Source organism: Myxine glutinosa, chromosome 2 (genome assembly GCF_964187855.1).
Source record: "Myxine glutinosa chromosome 2, kmMyxGlut1.1, whole genome shotgun sequence".
Classification (NCBI taxonomy): Eukaryota; Metazoa; Chordata; class Myxini; order Myxiniformes; family Myxinidae; genus Myxine; species Myxine glutinosa.
In genome coordinates this window covers 56,154,809-56,176,954 of record NC_136262.1, presented here as the reverse complement: position 1 = coordinate 56,176,954, position 22,146 = coordinate 56,154,809, and the positions used below count along the sequence as shown (strand labels likewise).

Here is a 22,146-nt window from a genome sequence, read left to right as displayed (position 1 = left end):
AGGACCACGTAACAAAAGCAAACAGATGCAGATGGAGAAAAAAAAACCTTTAAAAAAAAAAGACTTCCAAAGTGAAAAACTTTTTTGAGGACATCAAAGAATAGGCAAGAAAACACTGAAAAAGAGCAAACAATGTAGGAACCAAGTACTAATGTTAAAGTGAAAAAAAAAAAAAATTTAAGCAGTGAAGCCGCTTTGATATTTGGCTATGTCCTTCCTTACATCCGTCAGTCCAAAATAAAGAAGAAGAAGGTTTCGTACCCACCGTGTTTAATTTTAATGGGTAATCCTAAAGTGAAATTACAGAGGATTTAAAGGGTAATTTTAAAGGTTAATTTAAAGGTTAATTATGAAGGATAATTATAATGGGTTCTAGAGGGTAACTGTAAAGGGTAATTTGAATAGGTTCTAAAAGGTAATTGTAAAGGATTCTAAAGGGTAATTGTAAGGGGTTCTAAAGGGTAATATTATAATAGGTTCCAGAGGGTTATTCTAAAGGGTAATTCTAATAGGTTCTAAAGGTAATTCTATAGGGTAGTTGCAAAGGGTAATTCTTAAGGGTAATTATAAAGGGTAATTCTATATGGTAAATATAAAGGGTAAATCTAAAGTGTTATTCTAAAGGGTTATTCTAAAGCGTAATTCTTAAGGGCGATTCTAAAGGGTAATTCTGAAGGGTAATTCTAAGGGGTTTTAAAGGGTAATTCTGAAAGGTTATACTGGGGTAATTATAATGGGTTCTAAAGGGTGATTCTGAAAGATTCTAAAGGGTAATATTAAAGGGTAATTCTCATGGATAATTCTGAAGGGTAATTCTGAAGGGTAATTCTGAAGGGTAATTCTGAAGGGTAATTCTGAAGGGTAATTCTAATGGATAATTCTGAAGGGTAATTCTAAAGGGTAATTCTGAAGGGTAATTCTGAAGTGTAATCCTGATGGGTAATTCTGAACGGTAATTCTAAAGGGTAATTCTGATGGATAATTCTGAAGGGTAATTGTGAAGGGTAATTCTGAAGGGTAATTCTAATGGATAATTCTGAAGGGTAATTCTAAAGGGTAATTCTGAAGGGTAATTCTGAAGTGTAATCCTGATGGGTAATTCTGAACGGTAATTCTAAAGGGTAATTCTGAAGGGTAATTCTGAAGGGTAATTCTAAAGGGTAATTCTGAAGGGTAATTCTGAAGTGTAATCCTGATGGGTAATTCTGAACGGTAATTCTGAAGGGTAATTCTGAACGGTAATTCTGAAGGGTAATTCTAAAGGGTAATTCTGAAGGGTAATTCTGAAGGGTAATTCTGATGGGTAAATATAAAGGGTAAGTCTGAAGGGTAATCCTGAAGGGTAATTCTGAAGGGTAATTCTGAAGGGTAATTATAAATGGTAATTCTGAGGGGTAATTCTGAAGGGTAATTATAAAGGGTAATTCTGGAGGGTAATTCTGAAGGGTAATTCTGAAGGGTAATTCTGAAGGGTAATTATAAAGGGTAATTCTAGAGGGTAATTCTGAAGGGTAATTCTGAAGGGTAATTCTGAAGGGTAATTCTGAAGGGTAATTCTGAAGAGTGATTCTGAAGAGTAATTCTGAAGGGTAATTCTGAAGGGTAATTCTGAAGGGTAATTCTGATGGGTAATTATAAAGGGTAATTCTGAAGGGTAATTCTGAAGGGTAATTCTGATGGGTAATTCTGATGGGTAATTATAAAGGGTAATTATAAAGGGTAATTCTGAAGGGTAATTCTGAAGGGTAATTCTGATGGGTAATTATAAAGGGTAATTATAAAGGGTAATTCTGAAGGGTAATTCTGAAGGGTAATTCTGATGGGTAATTATAAAGGGTAATTATAAAGGGTAATTCTGAAGGGTAATTCTGAAGGGTAATTCTGATGGGTAATTATAAAGGGTGATTCTGAAGGGTAATTCTGAAGGGTAATTCTGGTAATTCTGAAGGGCAATTCTTCAGATTTAAGCGTCTTTGGGCTCCCTGAAAAGCGCTATATAAAATAAATGCATTATTATTATTATTATTAATTCTGAAGGGTAATTCTGATGGGTAATTATAAAGGGTAATTCTGAAGGGTAATTCTGAAGGGTAATCCTGAAGGGTAATTCTGAAGGGTAATTCTGAAGGGTAATTCTGAAGGGTAATTCTAATGGGTTCTAAAGGGTAAATCTACCGGGTGATTGTAAAGGGTAATTCTTAAGGGTAATTCTGAGGGGAATTATAATGGGTTCTAAAGGGTATTCTGAAAGGTTCTAATGTGGTAATTATAAAGGGTGATTCTACACTCGAAAGGGTAATTCTGAAAGATTGTAAAGGGTAATTTTGAAAGGTTCTAATCTAAAGGGTGATTCTGAATGGTTCTAAACAGTAATTCTGAAAGGTTCTAAAGGGTAATTCTGATAGGTTCTAAAGGGTAATTCTGAAAGGTTCTAAAGGGTAATTCTGAAAGATTGTAAAGGGTAATTTTGAAAGGTTCTAATCTAAAGGGTGATTCTGAATGGTTCTAAACAGTAATTCTGAAAGGTTCTAAAGGGTGATTCTGATAGGTTCTAAAGGGTAATTCTGAAAGGTTCTAAAGGGTAATTCTGAAAGGTTCTAAAGGGTAATTCTGAATGGTTCTAAAGGGTAATTTTGAAAGGTTCTAAAGGGTAATTCTGAATGGTTCTAAAGGGTAATTCTGATAGGTTCTAAAGGGTAATTCTGAATGGTTCTAAAGGGTAATTTTGAAAGGTTCTAAAGGGTAATTTTGAAAGGTTCTAAAGGGTAATTCTGAATGGTTCTAAAGGGTAATTCTGAATGGTTCTAAAGGGTAATTCTGAAAGGTTCTAAAGGGTAATTCTGATAGGTTCTAAAGGGTAATTCTGAAAGGTTCTAAAGGGTAATTTTGAAAGGTTCTAAAGGGTAATTCTGAAAGGTTCTAAAGGGTAATTCTGATAGGTTCTAAAGGGTAATTCTGATAGGTTCTAAAGGGTAATTCTGATAGGTTCTAAAGGGTAATTCTGAATGGTTCTAAAGGGTAATTCTGAAAGGTTCTAAAGGGTAATTCTGATAGGTTCTAAAGGGTGATTCTGAAAGGTTATAAAGGGTAATTCTGATAGGTTCTAAAGGGTAATTCTGAATGGTTCTAAAGGGTAATTCTGATAGGTTCTAAAGGGTAATTCTGAATGGTTCTAAAGGGTGATTCTGATAGGTTCTAAAGGGTAATTCTGAATGGTTCTAAAGGGTGATTCTGAAAGGTTATAAAGGGTAATTCTGATAGGTTCTAAAGGGTGATTCTGAAAGGTTCTAAAGGGTAATTCTGATAGGTTCTAAAGGGTAATTCTGAATGGTTCTAAAGGGTAATTCTGAAAGGTTCTAAAGGGTAATTCTGAAAGGTTCTAAAGGGTAATTCTGAAAGGTTATAAAGGGTGATTCTGAAAGGTTATAAAGGGTGATTCTGATAGGTTATAAAGGGTGATTCTGATAGGTTCTAAAGGGTGATTCTGAAAGGTTATAAAGGGTGATTCTGAAAGGTTCTAAAGGGTAATTCTGATAGGTTCTAAAGGGTAATTCTGAAAGGTTCTAAAGGGTAATTCTGAATGGTTCTAAAGGGTAATTCTGATAGGTTCTAAAGGGTGATTCTGAAAGGTTATAAAGGGTAATTCTAAAAGGTTCTAAAGGGTAATTCTGAAAGGTTATAAAGGGTAATTCTGATAGGTTCTAAAGGGTAATTCTGAAAGGTTATAAAGGGTAATTCTGATAGGTTCTAAAGGGTAATTCTGAATGGTTCTAAAGGGTAATTCTAAAAGGTTCTAAAGGGTAATTCTGAAAGGTTATAAAGGGTAATTCTGATAGGTTCTAAAGGGTAATTCTGAATGGTTCTAAAGGGTAATTCTGAATGGTTCTAAAGGGTAATTCTGATAGGTTCTAAAGGGTAATTCTGATCGGTTCTAAAGGGTAATTCTGATAGGTTCTAAAGGGTGATTCTGAAAGGTTATAAAAGGTAATTCTGATAGGTTCTAAAGGGTGATTCTGAAAGGTTCTAAAGGGTAATTCTGATAGGTTCTAAAGGGTAATTCTGAATGGTTCTAAAGGGTAATTCTGAAAGGTTCTAAAGGGTAATTCTGAAAGGTTCTAAAGGGTGATTCTGAAAGGTTATAAAGGGTGATTCTGAAAGGTTCTAAAGGGTAATTCTGAAAGGTTCTAAAGGGTGATTCTGATAGGTTCTAAAGGGTAATTCTGAATGGTTCTAAAGGGTAATTCTGAAAGGTTATAAAGGGTGATTCTGAAAGGTTCTAAAAGGTAATTCTGAAAGGTTATAAAGGGTAATTCTGATAGGTTCTAAAGGGTAATTCTGAAAGGTTATAAAGGGTAATTCTGATAGGTTCTAAAGGGTAATTCTGAAAGGTTATAAAGGGTGATTCTGAAAGGTTCTAAAGGGTAATTCTGAAAGGTTCTAAAGGGTCATTCTGATAGGTTCTAAAGGGTAATTCTGATAGGTTCTAAAGGGTGATTCTGAAAGGTTATAAAGGGTAATTCTGATAGGTTCTAAAGGGTGATTCTGAAAGGTTCTAAAGGGTAATTCTGAAAGGTTCTAAAGGGTAATTCTGAAACGTTCTAAAGGGTAATTCTGAATGGTTCTAAAGCGTAATTTTGAAATGTTCTAAAGGGTAATTCTGAATGGTTCTAAAGGGTAGTTCTGAAAGGTTCTAAAGGGTCATTCTGATAGGTTGTAAAGGGTAATTCTGATAGGTTCTAAAGGGTGATTCTGAAAGGTTATAAAGGTTAATTCTGAAAGGTTCTAAAGGTTAATTCTGAAAGGTTATAAAGGTTAATTCTGAAAGGTTCTAAAGGGTAATTCTGAAAGGTTATAATGGTTAATTCTGAAAGGTTCTAAAGGTTAATTCTGAAAGGTTATGAAGGTTAATTTTGAAAGGTTCTAAAGGGTAATTCTGAAAGGTTCTAAAGGGTCATTCTGATAGGTTCTAAAGGGTAATTCTGATAGGTTCTAAAGGGTGATTCTGAAAGGTTATAAAGGGTAATTCTGATAGGTTCTAAAGGGTGATTCTGAAAGGTTCTAAAGGGTAATTCTGAAAGGTTCTAAAGGGTAATTCTGAAACGTTCTAAAGGGTAATTCTGATAGGTTCTAAAGGGTGATTCTGAAAGGTTCTAAAGGGTAATTCTGAAACGTTCTAAAGGGTAATTCTGATAGGTTCTAAAGGGTGATTCTGAAAGGTTCTAAAGGGTAATTCTGAAACGTTCTAAAGGGTAATTCTGAATGGTTCTAAAGCGTAATTTTGAAATGTTCTAAAGGGTAATTCTGAATGGTTCTAAAGGGTAGTTCTGAAAGGTTCTAAAGGGTGATTCTGAATGGTTCTAAAGCGTAATTTTGAAATGTTCTAAAGGGTAATTCTGAATGGTTCTAAAGGGTAGTTCTGATAGGTTCTAAAGGGTAATTCTGATAGGTTCTAAAGGGTGATTCTGAAAGGTTATAAAGGTTAATTCTGAAAGGTTCTAAAGGTTAATTCTGAAAGGTTATAAAGGGTAATTCTGATAGGTTCTAAAGGGTGATTCTGAAAGGTTCTAAAGGGTAATTCTGAAAGGTTCTAAAGGGTAATTCTGAAACGTTCTAAAGGGTAATTCTGAATGGTTCTAAAGCGTAATTTTGAAATGTTCTAAAGGGTAATTCTGAATGGTTCTAAAGGGTAGTTCTGATAGGTTCTAAAGGGTAATTCTGATAGGTTCTAAAGGGTGATTCTGAAAGGTTATAAAGGTTAATTCTGAAAGGTTCTAAAGGTTAATTCTGAAAGGTTATAAAGGGTAATTCTGATAGGTTCTAAAGGGTGATTCTGAAAGGTTCTAAAGGGTAATTCTGAAAGGTTCTAAAGGGTAATTCTGAAACGTTCTAAAGGGTAATTCTGAATGGTTCTAAAGCGTAATTTTGAAATGTTCTAAAGGGTAATTCTGAATGGTTCTAAAGGGTAGTTCTGATAGGTTCTAAAGGGTAATTCTGATAGGTTCTAAAGGGTGATTCTGAAAGGTTATAAAGGTTAATTCTGAAAGGTTCTAAAGGTTAATTCTGAAAGGTTATAAAGGTTAATTCTGAAAGGTTCTAAAGGATAATTCTGAAAGGTTATAAAGGTTAATTCTAAAAGGTTCTGAAGGGTAATTCTGAAAGGTTATAAAGGTTAATTCTGAAAGGTTCTAAAGGGTAATTCTGAAAGGTTATAAAGGTTAATTCTAAAAGGTTCTGAAGGGTAATTCTGAAAGGTTCTAAAGGGTGATTCTGAAAGGTTCTAAAGGTTAATTCTGAAAAGTTATAACGGGTAATTCTAAAAGGTTCTAAAGGGTAATTCTGAAAGGTTATAAAGGTTAATTCTGAAAGGTTATTAAAGGGTAATTCTAAAAGGTTCTAAAGGGTAATTCTGAAAGGTTATAAAGGGTAATTCTGATAGGTTCTAAAGGGTAATTCTGAAAGGTTCTAAAGGGTAATTCTGAAAGGTTATAAAGGGTAATTCTGAAAGGTTATAAAGGGTAATTCTAAAAGGTTCTAAAGGGTAATTCTGAAAGGTTATAAAGGGTAATTCTGATAGGTTCTAAAGGGTAATTCTGAAAGGTTATAAAGGGTAATTCTGATAGGTTCTAAAGGGTGATTCTGAAAGGTTATAAAGGGTGATTCTGAAAGGTTCTAAAGGGTAATTCTGAAAGGTTCTAAAGGGTAATTCCGAATGGTTCTAAAGGGTGATTCTGAAAGGTTATAAAGGGTGATTCTGAAAGGTTCTGAAGGGTAATTCTGAAAGGTTATAAAGGGTAATTCTGAAAGGTTCTAAAGGTTAATTCTGAAAGGTTATAAAGGGTAATTCTGAAAGGTTCTAAAGGTTAATTCTGAAAGGTTCTAAAGGGTGATTCTGAAAGGTTATAAAGGGTAATTCTGAAAGGTTCTAAAGGTTAATTCTGAAAGGTTCTAAAGGGTAATTCTGAAAGGTTCTAAAGGGTGATTCTGAAAGGTTATAAAGGGTAATTCTAAAAGGTTCTAAAGGGTAATTCTGAAAGGTTCTAAAGGTTAATTCTAAAAGGTTATAAAGGGTAATTCTGATAGGTTCTAAAGGGTGATTCTGAAAGGTTATAAAGGGTGATTCTGAAAGGTTCTGAAGGGTAATTCTGAAAGGTTATAAAGGGTAATTCTGAAAGGTTCTAAAGGTTAATTCTGAAAGGTTCTAAAGGGTGATTCTGAAAGGTTATAAAGGGTAATTCTGAAAGGTTCTAAAGGTTAATTCTGAAAGGTTCTAAAGGGTAATTCTGAAAGGTTCTAAAGGGTGATTCTGAAAGGTTATAAAGGGTAATTCTAAAAGGTTCTAAAGGGTAATTCTGAAAGGTTCTAAAGGTTAATTCTAAAAGGTTATAAAGGGTAATTCTGAAAGCTTCTAAAGGTTAATTCTGAAAGGTTCTAAAGGGTAATTCTAAAAGGTTCTAAAGGGTAATTCTTAAAGGTTCTAAAGGTTAATTATAAAAGGTTCTAAAGGGTAATTCTGAAAGGTTCTAAAGGTTAATTCTAAAAGGTTCTAAAGGGTAATTCTTAAAGGTTCTAAAGGTTAATTATAAAAGGTTCTAAAGGGTAATTCTGAAAGGTTCTAAAGGTTAATTCTAAAAGGTTCTAAAGGGTAATTCTTAAAGGTTCTAAAGGTTAATTATAAAAGGTTCTAAAGGGTGATTCTGAAAGGTTCTAAAGGTTAATTCTGAAAGGTTCTAAAGGGTAATTCTGAAAGGTTCTAAAGGTTAATTCTAAAAGGTTCTGAAGGGTAATTCTGAAAGGTTCTAAAGGTTAATCCTAAAAGGTTTTAAAGGGTAATTCTAATGTGTTTTGTTCGTTTCTCGGCTTTGCCTATTTCATATTTAAAATTCCAAACTGAACCGCTTCCTTCGGACATGGGTGCGATTTTTTTTCTTTCGAAAAACAACGTGTAAAGAATAAGATAAACTAGAATGGCACTCAGTAGAGAGCATACCTCCACGAACCTCAACAGTTTACGTTTTGTACCTACCGAAAAGCCAGATCTGGATCCAGAGTTGAAACAAAATAGAATTAGCTTGTTCTGGTCACCTACCCAACTTATCCACCTGGCTTTGTCATAAATCTTCCACAACTTTTTGATATATTGTGGTATATGTCGTCCACCAAGTTAACTTGTCCACCAAGTTTCGTCCGAATCTGCTCATGACGTTCATAACCGTGAACAGGATATATCAGAAAGTTGTACATGGATTCGGACGAAATTTGGTGCACACATTAGGTATGTAAAAAAGGCCGAAACAATTAGATTTTGGTGAAGATCCGGATCTGGCTACTATAATTTTTTAAAAAGTGATTATTCACCATTGAGAGATAGGGCTAAAAACGATATATAGCACAATATCTCAAAGTTATGGATGGATTCGGACGAAAGTTGGTGGGTAGATTGAGTATGTGACGAGGACAAATCGATTCCATTTCCAGATCCAGCCTATCGGTGATATACAAAACATAAACTGTTCAGCCTGGTGGAGGTATTCGCTCTACTGACTGCCCTTCTATTTCTACATGTAATACAAGTTCCACCATGACCTTTGGATCACTGTAAAAATTAATGCAAAAATAAAAAGGAAAAAGGCAAGGATTGAGCAAAGAAAGAATGAATTAAATTAATTAAACAAGCAAACAAATAAATAAACAAATCAATAAGGAAATTTCGGCCTTGCATAGAAGCGTCGTCAGTGTCACCATGCCTGCAGTAATATCATGACGTCACAACTGTGGTTTCGTCGAATCACGTGACTTTGCATCATGACAAAAACGAAGCCGCCATCCCTCGCCGTGTCCAATTAGCCAAGCATTTACACTCTGATTACCCACGCGATTGCACCAATCCGTTGATATAACAGTTAATCAGGACCTCAAGTGCTAAGTATGATTTGAAGGGACGTGGCGGAGGCGAGAGTTGCTGGTTTTCATCTTTCTGAAGCCACAAGTTAGGTGTGATGGCACGACCTGGAGGGGCACACACCTTTCCACTGCCCCAAGCACGCACAACCTCCCTTTTGCCCTCTTTTACACATCCTTTCCCAACCTCTTTATCTGAATTCCATTTTTCCCACTCAATAACAACCTCACCATTCCTCTACATCTTCTTGCACTGGTAAGACAAAGATGACCCTTTTCAGCGACCCCCTTTTCTCTCAAGATCCTTGTTCTTCATGCGCACAGTATTATCTATTCCAGCTTTGCACTTGTAAAGGAACAAATTCCCAATCTACAATCCACCTTCCTTTCACGAGTGCAAAGACACTGTCATTGCATTTACTGGAATCTCAAAAACGAAAGCGACCAAATGGGCCATTTTCCCCCACGATGGTGTCCAAATGTGTCCACATCATGGGGAGGAGAAGATTAAAGCTTTTGCGATGAATTAAACTAAAGCGATCTCGCCAGTGTGCACAGGAATTCTGAGATGGTTCCTCAAACACCATCAAGAACACATCTGTGGACAATTCCCGCTGTATGTTGAAAACCGTTTGTGCTGTTGGTCCGACGCACGCACGCCATTCCCATGGGCGGTCTGCTCGCTCTTCCTCTTGCCGTCATCTCTGAGTGACTGGAGAAGAATTAGGGATTGAAAGGTGGGAATTTCGGAGTCCCAGATGTGTCCCGTATAAAAAGGGGGAAAATCAAATTTTATCAAATTTACCTCAACACCCGTATGTCAGCCAGATATAGCCTGTCGGAAATGTCCAAGCAGTGCGAGGCGACCTCAAAGGGTCATGATGGACATGGTATTGCCTCCAAATAAGAGACATGTGTCAAGATTCTACGCCATGTGTCGGAACATATATCTGAAGGAACCATCGGCTTTTGACGCGATCAGCACAATTTTTCTCCCAAACACCCACATTACAAACACAACATGCCTGCCGGCCATTTTGTCTCTTTACTCTCTGCCGCCCTGCCAGCTGGAGCGAGTTTTGACCGGACCTTGGCCTCCCTGCCGTTTCATAACCTGCTACATCTGTCCCGCCGACCGCGCTTCTCCGCATTCTGCGTCTTAACGCATTCGTGGCAAATCGCTGGAATCCGGACAACGGAAACGCGGAAAAGATGCCTCTCCACTCCTATATGGATCGCGGAACCTCCAGGGTCCATTCCTTCAATACGACTCCCCGTTCGATCGTACACCTGCACCGACGGTCCATTATGGTCAGAGAGGCCATCTACGTTGAGACAAATGCTCTATCATCGTGCGGTGCAGCTGCATGAAATCGTTATTTCTGACACCTCCGCTTCAGACAAAAGGGTCCTGGGGGTGGGTTCCTGTAGGCCTGAAGCGAAGAATGCAACCTCTTGATAAACACCCTAAAGCTTGCTCCTCGAGCCTCATAAAGCCATACACATGCTCCAAGAGCATGTACGGCATATGTAAATGGTTTGTGGTTCCACATCATTCGTTTGTGGTTCCAATCGTGCGGTTGCAGTAGCGTTGCGCATTATAAGCGCACATTGCAACGCGGTGCTACATCGGACCAAACATTGTACCAAAGTGATTTGGCCATTCCTTGCCATACAATGTTTAAATGGCCTGGAGATCGAGTGAGGTTGAGGTTGTGTTATCCTCAATTGCTCAAGGCACAGAATGGTGGAGTGTCACTTACTGAAATGTGAAATTAAATATGATTTTGGAATGACTGTGTGCACTCCATATGACCACACCTCCATTAAAAGTGAATGGTCACATTTATGGAGGAATGAATACATTGCCAACATCGATTACTGAAAATGAAACTTGGCTACTGCAATTGTAACCGAGTTCAAGGAACAAACTTAAATGGCATTGCATGCTTGCTGCCCTCTCCTTTTTCTCCCATCCCTCAAATGTAATTCATTCATCCATTTTGTATGCAGCACTGCTGGCTTGCATCATTGCTGTGCCACTGATGCAGTGCCACCTGTAGATTAGGGGAAGGAAGCGCAATTGGTTCGGGATACCGGCGATAACTCGTCCACTCTTCGCGAAGGACACCCTGGGATCTTTAACATCTACCAACTAATGCCGACAGATGGGAATTAGTTGAATAGAACATTAGATACATTATATGGTATTTTCAGATCAATCTATTTCCAACTTTTAATAATTTTTGGCTTTTTGGATTTTTTGGTGTTAAAAATGGCAAATGGTTTCCGAATAACATCCGCAAAATAGGCATTTTTTAAACAATTGAGCAACTAACTGCTTTTTTTGAGAAAAAATGTTTTTTAGGGGGGAGGGGACAGAGGAGGTGAATCGTGTAACCCACTCCACGTGTAAAACAACCATATAAAATGAACTGCAGCAACACAGAAATAGATCATGAGCTAATAATATAATAGTTGCCGTATATTAGCTTTCGTGATCAATGCACACTCGACCGGACGAGTACACATTCACAAGCATGACTGCAATGGAAAACGCCATGACATTCCACTTGGAAGCTGAACCTGCAGACTGGAGTATGTATGGGTGAGAGTGCGGCCTCACTCGGCCCGGGTTCTATTGAAGGAGACGGCTCGTGGCCGCAGGCATGGCCGGCCCGCCGATCACGGATTATCACACATGCTATTGTTTTGGGACAAGCCGCCGTCCAACACATTGCGTGCGGGAAATCTGTTTGCTATTCAAGCAGAAGCTAAATCACTGTGGACGTCACCAAGTATCACCCACACTATTATGACACATGTGATGATGGATGATAATGATGATCAGAATTTGTGCGTGGGTCATAAAATTTTTTTCCATGAATGAGAATGACAATAGTCCATCCAGCACATGCCAGATAAAACAAATATATAACAAGAAAGAGCAATCAGATATTGCAGACCCTCGCCAGGATGTGTTTTCAGTGGTTTTTAAGGCTTTTGTGTAAAAAACAAATATGGCGGCCGAACCTCGTGACCGATGACGTCATCATTTTTTCCTCCACCAATTGATCCAGAGATGATGCTCAATAAATTTCAGCTTGATCGGATGAAGTTTTGTACTTGTCGAATTATGATGTCATAATGGAGGCACCTATGACATCATTAACACATTTTATTCCCCATGGAGAGTTATTTACAATAAGCCATGTCTCAATTTTTTCCATGCAGCACTTTCAGAGATATAGAAGTGCAAAGTTTTTTGGTTTTTCCAAGATGGCGGCCGAACCATGTGACGTATGACGTCATAAAAATTTTCTCCACTAATTTATCCCTAGATAACGCTCAATAAATTTCATCTTGATCGGATGAAGTTTTGTACTTGTCGAATTATGATGTCATAATGGAGGCACCCATGACATCATCTCTAACATATTTTATTCCCCATGGAGAGTACTTTACAATGACCCGTGTCTCAATTTTTTCTATGCGGCTCTTTCCGAGATATAGAGGTGCAAAGCTTTTCGGTTTTTCCAAGATGGCGCCCATACCACGTGACCTATGACGTCATAATTATCATTAAAAATTATACAGGTGGAGTTGCACTTATGGTGGAAATTTCCTGTCAGTCGGACCAACAGTTGCCGAGAAAATCATATTTATTCTGTGCGGACAAACAGACAGACAAACAGACAGACAGACAAAGACAAATGGACCCGAATGCAATACCCTCTCCTCCTGCGAGGGTAACTAGGCGTAATTTTTTTTAGATTCTACATATTATTTATATATATTGTAGTTATAGTAATTTTTTTTTTTTATCTATTGTGTGTCTTGTACTATCATGGATGAGAATCTCGTTCGTACATTTTGAATGCCCCACTCCCTCCCCCATACATATGGGCCACCTTTCAACTTTAATTTTTTTCAACTTTAGCCTCAGAGGATGTTTTGAAGAAACAATGCAGAATAAATTAGACAAGTGAAAATGAGAAGAACAAAAAAGCCATAATAATACTGTACTGGTACTAAGAACAATCACGTGGGGGAGAAATTACCAATTTCTGGTTCAAGGAATGGCAGGTATAAAAAAAAAAGATTGGCAAAACGTCGAATTTTCAGCTTCATCATCACTCAGAGATTCATTCACTGCCCTCCTCTCTTTCTGGATCTGCCTTCCAATAGCCAATATCATGAAAGAGGCAAAGAAAGCCGGAAACGGTACTAAAGTGATCAAAACCGCAGGCAGACAGATATTTGGCTTCTCTTCACATACGAGTAGATCCAAATAAAAGGCCTTCACACAAACTTCAACAGGCTCCAGATGATTTGGGAGAAATGTCCCGAGACCCTTTGCAGGTGCAAGAGGAAGAAACATTTTAAAATACCACCACAATGATGCAAAAGAGAGATTACTCTATACCATAAACTTTCAGTTCATCTTTACATCATTATACATACCTGTACCAAGTTTGACCTAGGTTCCTTCAGCCGTTCTTAAGTTATCGTGGTAACAAAATAATTGTAACTTAACATGACCTTTAACCTCTTGACCCCCAAAATCTAATCAGTTCATCTTTGCATCATAATATATAATTATACAAAGTTTCGTGAAAAAAGATTGCAAACCCTCGCCAGGATGTATTTTCAGTGTTTTTTTAAAGGCTTTTGTGTTAAAACAAATATGGCGGCCGAACCACGTGTCCGATGACGTCATAATTTTTTTTTCGAAACTAATTTATTCCGAGATTATGCTCAAGAAATTTCATCTTGATCGGATGAAGTTTTGTACTTGTCGAATTATGACGTCATAATGGAGGCACCTATGACATCATCATTAACATATTTTATTCCCCATGGAGAGTTCTTTACAATGAGCCATGTCTCAATTTATTCTATTCAGCACCTTTGGAGATATAGAGGTGCAAATGTTTTCAGTTTTTCCAAGATGGCGGCCGAACCACATGACCTATGACGTCATAATTATCATTAAAACATTCTACAGGTCGTGTTGCACATATGGTGAAAATTTCCTGTCAATCGGACCAACGGTTGCAGAGAAAATCAAATTTATTCTGTGCGGACAAACAAGCAGACAAACGGACTCAAATGCAATACCCTCTCCTCAGGCGAGCGTAATGTGAGGTGGACAATAGGGTTGGGCTTTATAAATTTAACCAGGAGGAGTTATGGAAGAACTCGTACATCTGGGTGTAGCTGAGGAGGGTTGGAGGACTGAGAGGGCAGAGGGAGCTTAATCGGAGGAGAGGTGGTAAAAAAAAAAGACCACCGACTTGTCTGCAATGTAAGAGCAGCAGGCCTTGTGTTTCAGCCTAATTGCGGGATATTTCGATAATGTTGGAAGTGTTTCATTCCACAGAATGCAGGAGAGACCGGTGTGATGCTGATGCCCTAGTCAATAGGCCTACGGACAAAGGCCTTCCAGGCTGAATCGTTTTCATATTCTACTCAACCTCTTCAAGGAATGGCTTGGAATGACAGAGGATGCCCAATCTGTGGCTGGTTTGGGAGGTCAGCTTTGCAACGTGGTCGGCCCTGGAGAGGCCATGGCTGTTGGTGAGATATAGACCTTTTCCATTGGACGTCCATAGGGGTAGATCTGTGGGCTAGTTTGATGATCCTTCCATTACCACAGGGTGAGACTATGATTTGGCAGGATTTAAAGACATGTCCAATTGGTCAAGTCAGCCAACGTGTAATAAGTTTCAGATGAGCAAAGTGACTCGGCTGCTCTTTGCCCTGCAGTGTGATGGGGGTACTGTACAGTCATCTCCATGTGAAGCCATCGACATAAAGGAAAATAGGTTTTCCATAGCATCGGAGAGGTCCTTGATGTAGATGACGAACAGGACTGGGCCCAAGACACAGCCTTGGAGAAATGCAGCCTCAGCTGGCAGATGAGTGTAGAGCCATAAAGGGTTCAGAATTTCAATGATACCGAAGTGACCGAAGACCCTCTTCTAGTGAAACTGCCAAAATCAAGACTCTCTATTCACCTTCCCTCTTTCATTCCTCTTTTCTCCCGCCTCTGGAACAAACTCCCTCACTCCCTTCAATCCCACTCCTCCCTCCAGGTCTTTAAAACATCTATTCACCACCATCTCTTATCTTCCCCCATCCAAAACCTTGATCTTTTCTACCCCTGTTAATTCACCCCAGATTCACTTTTCTGAAATACCGACTTCTTTACTGGAAGTCCTAGCTGTGTCCATGTGTTTTATACCTCTCCCACCCTCCCACCCCCCGTCCCACGCCTCCTCCCCCCAAGCTCTCTACCTCCCACAGATCTCCCGATGTCCCTGCTCTCAAATGTTGTACTTGTGTGCTTCCCCCTCTCTCCCCATCTTGTCTCCCGCTCCCTTTATTTCGTCTTATGTGTCCGTTTTGTTTTTTTGTCATTAATGTTAGCTCTTACACGAGCCTCGATCTTGTATACAAAAAAAAAAAAAAGAGGTGTTGACTGTTTTTGAGCGGAGGAATTCTGAGTCAGGTAGACAGCGAACATGGCAAGCAGAACAGGATGCCAGACTGCATTGAGGCCTAAGGTATGTCTGGGGGAAATGGTCCTGCCCTCTTGCTTGAGATTTAGGGCCTGCGGCCATTGCCGAGATAGAAACAGCAGCATGCCCGTAGTTGAGTGACCAGGATCTAATCCAAACTGTTGGTCAGAGATCATACTGTTGGAAAAGAGGAAAGACTTGAAGTCAACGGCCATTATGGATTCCATGCAGCTCCACCAGATACGGACTTGACAAGGTGGCTAATAATGTCCTTGTAATTCGTGTAACAGGTACACCGATGTCTTTGCCCTGTATGTAATTTATGGACAAGCATCTACATTAGGCTTAGATCACTGCAATAAAAAAAAAAAATTTGATTGTGCTTATGCCTTTTCCACTTTTTTCCGAATCTCAGTATTTAACTGTGCAAAAGAACGGAGTAAGATTTAAAATCGGATTTTGGATCAAGATTTATGAACACTGGGAATAAGTCGGCAGGAAAGGGAAGTAATCGCAGGAATCAATATGACGGATGGATCGAAAATGGCGATTCGATGGGATATGTATAGCTGAGTGAACCATAAAGCAATGCAAGCACTACGTGAAGGCTGGCGGCTTGATTGATAGGAAAAATGAAAAGAAAAATAAATTAAAGGTTTCATTTGCCGCCTGCTCCGTGTGTGAGCCATTCGAGCAATTTTACGAGCAATTTTAACGGCTTCCGACGTCAAATGTTCTTTTCTCCAGTGATCAAAGGCTCACGGAGGAGCTTGGACACACGTTGCACGAATACGAGGCCATCAGTAGAGAACGGAGAGGTGAACACAGAATATGGGATTTGAACATGGCATCCCAACATCACGAGTTAAGTGCTCAGATGGGAACGCAAAACAGGTGAAATAATAGTCGATGATCCCAACTCTCCATTTTTATGTGCAGGTGTATGGTGGCCGTGCGAGTGGATACAGCTATTGTAGGTGTTTATAAAATTGCTAACAGGTGGTGATAAAGCCGAAACACACGGGTCAAATAACCCCTTCTTGCGCTTGTTTGTTTTCATATTAAAATCCTCGTAACAAGAACCTTTCATGGTGAACCCACAACTTCCTCGTGGTACTGAGTTTCCACAATCAACACCATTGAATGCGGAAAGTGGAACATCGAGCGGGTGAACCGATCCTCTCGAATAAAAACTTCTGCATCAAAGCCACTTGGAACTTGTGAAATCAGTTTTACCCTTTCACTGCAACGGGAGAAGCTCATCACGTTATTGCAAACTAAGTCTCGGCTATGTCTAATGACGTCATCATTTTAACATTTCACTGCGCAAGTATTCCAGGTTACACCTTTACGGTACATCAGACCTCATGTATTGGTATGTGCGATCGCACAGCACGAAAAGGGAGCAGTTTAAAAACTCGTCGATAAGTTCACAAAATCGATTGGAAAAAACATTTCGTAATCAATATTCCTTTTCGGAAAAACGTCGGCGCAAACGTTCGCCATCAAAATTATCGCGATCATAAAAGACGTGATAAAAAAAATTCTGAAAAAGGAATTTTATTAGGAAAAAAAAACCCTCACAAACTTCTTTATTTGTTCAATTAAACTTCAGTAGAAATTTTTAGATTACTCTTCAAATGTGAATACAGTCTGCACTTAAAGGTCAGGTGAGGGCACAGCAAATGACGGGCCAGGTGAGTGCACGAGCAGTAGTGAGTCTGTACAACGGTGTGCGCGCATTTGATGGTTAATGTGAACGATGCAGGGATTTTGAGTGGTCGTTGCAACGATTCAGATGATTTAACATGTGTCCGCAGAATATATATATCCAGATGCATACCGAGATCCAGATGCAGAATACGCGTGTGCGCACACACACACACACACACACACACACACACACACACACACACACACACACACACACACACACACACACATATATATATATATATACAAACATACATACACACACAGTACTTCAAAAGTTATTAATTAAAAGGCAGAAGGGGGCATGTTTTAGCGTTGCCTAACAACCAGTTTGAGTGTGAGCCCCATTGTCTTGGATCACGTGACCCACCGTGAGCAGAGAGAGGCTGCACTTCCTCACTCTTATTCATGGATATTTTCGTTAACGGAGTTTTTTGTTTTTTTTTGTATACAAGATCGAGGCTCGTGAAAGAGCTAACATTAATCACACAAAAAGTCAACCGACACATAAAACACAAAATAAGGGGAGCGGAACACAAGATGGGATAGAGAGGGAAGGACACAAACACAACATTTGAGAGCAAGACACCGAGAGAAATGTGGGAGGGGGAGGGCTTGGGGGGGAGGTGGTAGAGGTGGTAGATGGTTTTGAAAATTTTTTCCTGGGATATTGGATTTGAGTCGCATCAGTATGTAAAATTTCAGCTTTCTATCCCATCTGTAAAGTACTAGGGCAAAGGGGGGCATTAAGCTCCAGAGGGCATTAGGCTCCACTACATTGTAAATGCATTATATTTACCTTCAAGATTTACAATGTAGTGGAGCCTAATGCACCCTGGAGCTTAATGCCCTCCTTTGCCCTACACATTTATACCAGTGAGTGAGTGAGTGAGTGAGTTTGTGATTGGAAAGAGCTATATATATTAGATACATCAAATCTATTTGTAGACCAATGTCATAAATATCTGTAGACTAATGCTATTTCATGCCATAAACATCCCATATAGGATATATATATCCTATATATATATATCCCATATATATATATATAGGATATATATATATAGGATATATATATATCTATATATATATATACTCTCTATCTATCTATCTAATCTATCTATCTATCTATCTATCTATCTATCTATCTAATCTATCTCATCTATCTAATCTATCTCTATCTCTATCTATCTATCTATCTATCTATCTCTATCTATCTAATCTATATATATATATACTATATATATATATATATATATCTATATATCTATATATACATATATATATATAGGATATATATCCCACATATATATATCCCATATAGGATATATATAGCTATACAAGTACAGGATTCCTGCTGCACAAACATGAGTTATGGAGTGTGAGTGTGCAGCATGTGTTGCGGTGGGTGCAGTAAGGTGACGTGTCCCAAAAATTAAGACATTGTTCGATCATTTCCGCTGAGAAAGCTGTTCCGTCCTAACATAACATACAGTACCTATAAATCAATGTATACGTTTCGTGTACGATTCACACAGCATGGGTTTTATACAAATCCTATATGATTCGAGTGCGCATGCCATATAAAGAGAGCACCTGTAAAAGTTTTGACAAGCCAAGAACTAGTTAGAAAGTTTGTGAATGAGGCAAAATGTCATTCATTATTTACCATCCTTTGCCCTCCAGCAAGCAAAATGGATATAACGATTGTTTGCGAATTGCACGCCATTTATGACGTCACAACCTCCATTGTAAATAAGGAGATAAAAGCAAAGTACATTTACTCAGCAAACTGCGTACATTCCAAAAGGTTTGTCCCACGAGTATCTTTTAACCCTTTGTTTACCGACGCGAGTTTGAAGTCCCAATACCCCCCATTTAATTGCTGCAGGAAACAGTTGCTTTAACTTCCAACTACCTGCTGGGACTTCTCGGTCCGTGGAGATGGTCAACACAGATAATTCGCAACAGACTCCAACAGCGTATGGATATCTCAACAGTTCATTGATGATGAGAACCCACCTGGGTTAGTGCATGTCATGTGTCACGCATGAGCAGTATCGCGAGAGCGCAATGTAGTTGATAACTTGATAAGGTAACGATTTTCATTGGTTATGGCCAACGTTCACGATATTTGAATATGAAGTCAGGTGTGCTCCAATTGCTCGAGTGGAATTTTGAGTTATATACACATTTATAAACATCTATCTATGGAATGGCCGAATATTTAACTGCAGAGTATTTGGATGAACCATCGCGTTGACACTCGTCACCGAGAGGGACGAGGAGTGTGCGCACACCTTTTGCAACCATGCCGTGTTGTTCTTTGCTGCCGCCTCCAGGCGACCGAGTCGCTCGACCGTGCTGCCCGCAGGTGGACCCAAAGCGTCGTGCCGCGAAGCTCTGCTCGGCCCACGGCAGCTGTCCACTTCTGGCAGCACGAACGTGTACGTGCAGGACCCGTGCTCCACCCGGTGGTAACGTCGCGCGGTGGGGTCGTCGTCCTCCCGGGGGGGCGTCGGGGCTCTGGGACCCGCTCCCTGCATCTCGACTCCGGCCGGCATCGCGCGAGGCACCAGCACCAGCACCACGACCAGCACGGACACCGCCGCACGCAACGCGTCCATCGTCCCGTGGGCTCTCGGCTTCTGCGCACACTTTCGCTCTCGCCGGATCAGCGCGCGGCAACGAGGGGACACGCCGAGAGCACACGAGGGGTCGCGCGAGGGAACGAGTGTGTGAGGCGCATTGCGCAGGGGTTCACGTGGGAATTGCTGCACCGCTCGCGGACTTGTCAGCAGGTTAAAAGTGCGGCATTTGTCCGTGTCACTATGTCTGTTTGCCTGTCTATCTAGATGTCCTTTCCTTTGAACCCAGGACAGCGTCCGGCTGTACCGAGCTAAGCCACACCACGCTAACATCTGCCTTAATGCCTATCCGAGCAGGCAATCTTTCGCGCTCACCACGCCCACCTATCCAATCAGCACTAAAGAACAGGTGAGCTGACCCCGCCTCCTTTGTTAGCGAACCAATCGGCGGGCCGCGATCGTCTCAGGAGGCGCGTCCTCAAAGTTCATTTTTGACAAGCTGTTTTCGGCTTTTGAGCAAATTTTCGACTCGGCATATTTCCAAAGTTTGCATAAGCTATCGTTTGGGAGAGGGGGGGTGCGGTGGGGACGGTGTTGGGGGTGCAAGAGGGAGGGTGGGTTCGAATCAATGGGGAACCGAGTTTAAACTTTTGAAAACAATATTTCAAAAGGCGATTATTTGTTTTCTTTCATTAGCGCAGTGTGGGGGCACAGAGCACGTATAACCTTTACAGCAAAGCAGGCGCACAGATCATCTAATATACATGGTTCGATTCCCAGTGAAGCTCCAGCGTGTGCTCCGCGAACGCGTTATGACAAAACCCGCGGTTAAAATGAAAACATTTGCTTAGCGGCTTTTGGTCCTTTAACTCCTCCCAAAAATATGATGTTTTGAAAAGTTTGTGCGACTTGGCTTGGAGCCTCCTTTGTAGCGAGAAGATTCCTTCCCAAGGGTCATCCTGAAGATTGGACATGTTGGGGTTGAACTTTGGGGCTGTTCGCACAGAGTTTCGGCCAAGCTTTCAATTGGGGGGGGGGGGGGAATGGGGGGTTCGATCACACCCTTCAAGGTCATTCTTCTCTGTAGTACAAGTATAAGCGCACGAAAAATACTTTTTTGAATGAATTTAATCATGACCGCGCTACACCAACCCCAGAAACTATCACCCATCTAAAAGTGTTCTGGGCCCTGTGCTTTTTCTGGTCTTCATCAATGATCTCTCTGACTCTCTTGAAAATCCTCTCTTTCTCTTTGCTGATGACTCTACTCTCTGTCGCTCCATTCTTCATCCCTCAGATCGGCAGTCTGCAGCCTCCTCACTCTCTGCAGACCTGTACAAAATCACAGACTGGGCATACAAGTGGAACATGTCTTTCAATCCTGACAAATCTCACACTCTTACGATGTCTCTCCGAAAAGACAGAATGGACAACCCTCCCATCCACTTTCTGAATAATCCTCTCCAAGAAGTTCTGTCACTCAAGCTTTTGGGTCTCACTATCTGCCATGATCTTTCCTGGGAAAACCACATTTCAAATCTGGCCTCCAAAGCCAGTCGCCGACTGGGCATCCTCCGTCGTGCGAAGTCCTTCCTTGGCACACCTGAGCTCCTCACCACTTACAAGGCTTTCATCCGCAGCTCAATGGAATACTGCTCTCCCCTCTGGGCTGGTGCACCTGCCTCACACCTAGCTCGTCTTCACGCTGTTGAAACCAAAGCATTCAGAATCATTGGAATCTCCCGCGATGAAGCTAACTCCAAGGGCCTCTCACTCACTCACCGCAGGCAGGTTGGTGGTCTTTCCGTCTTCTACCGACTCCTCTCTGGCCTTGCCCCCCCCCCCCCCCCAGCTCTCTCTGGGCTCTGTCCAGCAAATATTCCTACAGGTCGCACAAGATCTGCCTGCAACCCTCTTTTGGTTAAACTGCCAAAATCAAGACTCTCTGCTCACCTTCACTCCTTCACTCCTCTTTTCTCCCGCCTCTGGAACAAACTCCCTCACTCTCTTCAATCCCACTCCACCCTCCAGGTCTTTAAAACAGTTGTTCACCACCATCTCTTATCTTCCCCCATCCAAAACATTGATCTTTTCTATCCCCGCTAATTTCACCCCAATTCCACTTTTTTGAAATACCAACTTCTGTCCTGGAAGTCCTTGGTGTCCTTGTGTTTTATACTTCTGCCACGCCTCCTCCCCCCAAGCCCTCTCCCTCCCACACATCTCCCTGCTCTTAAATGTTGTGTGCCCTCAAGTGTTTGTGTGCTTCCCCTTCTCTTGTCTTCCGCTCCCTCTTTTTATATATTTTGTTTGTCTGGTTGATTTGTTTGTGAAGTAAATGTCAGCTCTTTCACGAGCCTCGATTCAGTATACAAAAAAAAAAAAAAAAGTCCCAGGGACGGACCCAGGGGGCGCACCGGGCA

At 40.3% G+C, this 22,146-nt stretch overlaps 1 protein-coding gene across 1 annotated transcript in view; it reads right to left on the bottom strand.

Moving 5' to 3' along the window:
- Positions 1–20,052, bottom strand: part of LOC137421778 (angiopoietin-2-like) — a 127,727-nt gene extending 107,675 nt beyond the window's left edge. Inside the window, exon 1 of the mRNA XM_068108173.2 lies at positions 19,436–20,052. Within this exon, the coding sequence (XP_067964274.2) occupies positions 19,436–19,762 (327 nt within the window). The 5' untranslated portion in view covers positions 19,763–20,052. The remainder of the gene's footprint in view (positions 1–19,435) is intronic.
- Positions 20,053–22,146: the final 2,094 nt, after the last annotated feature.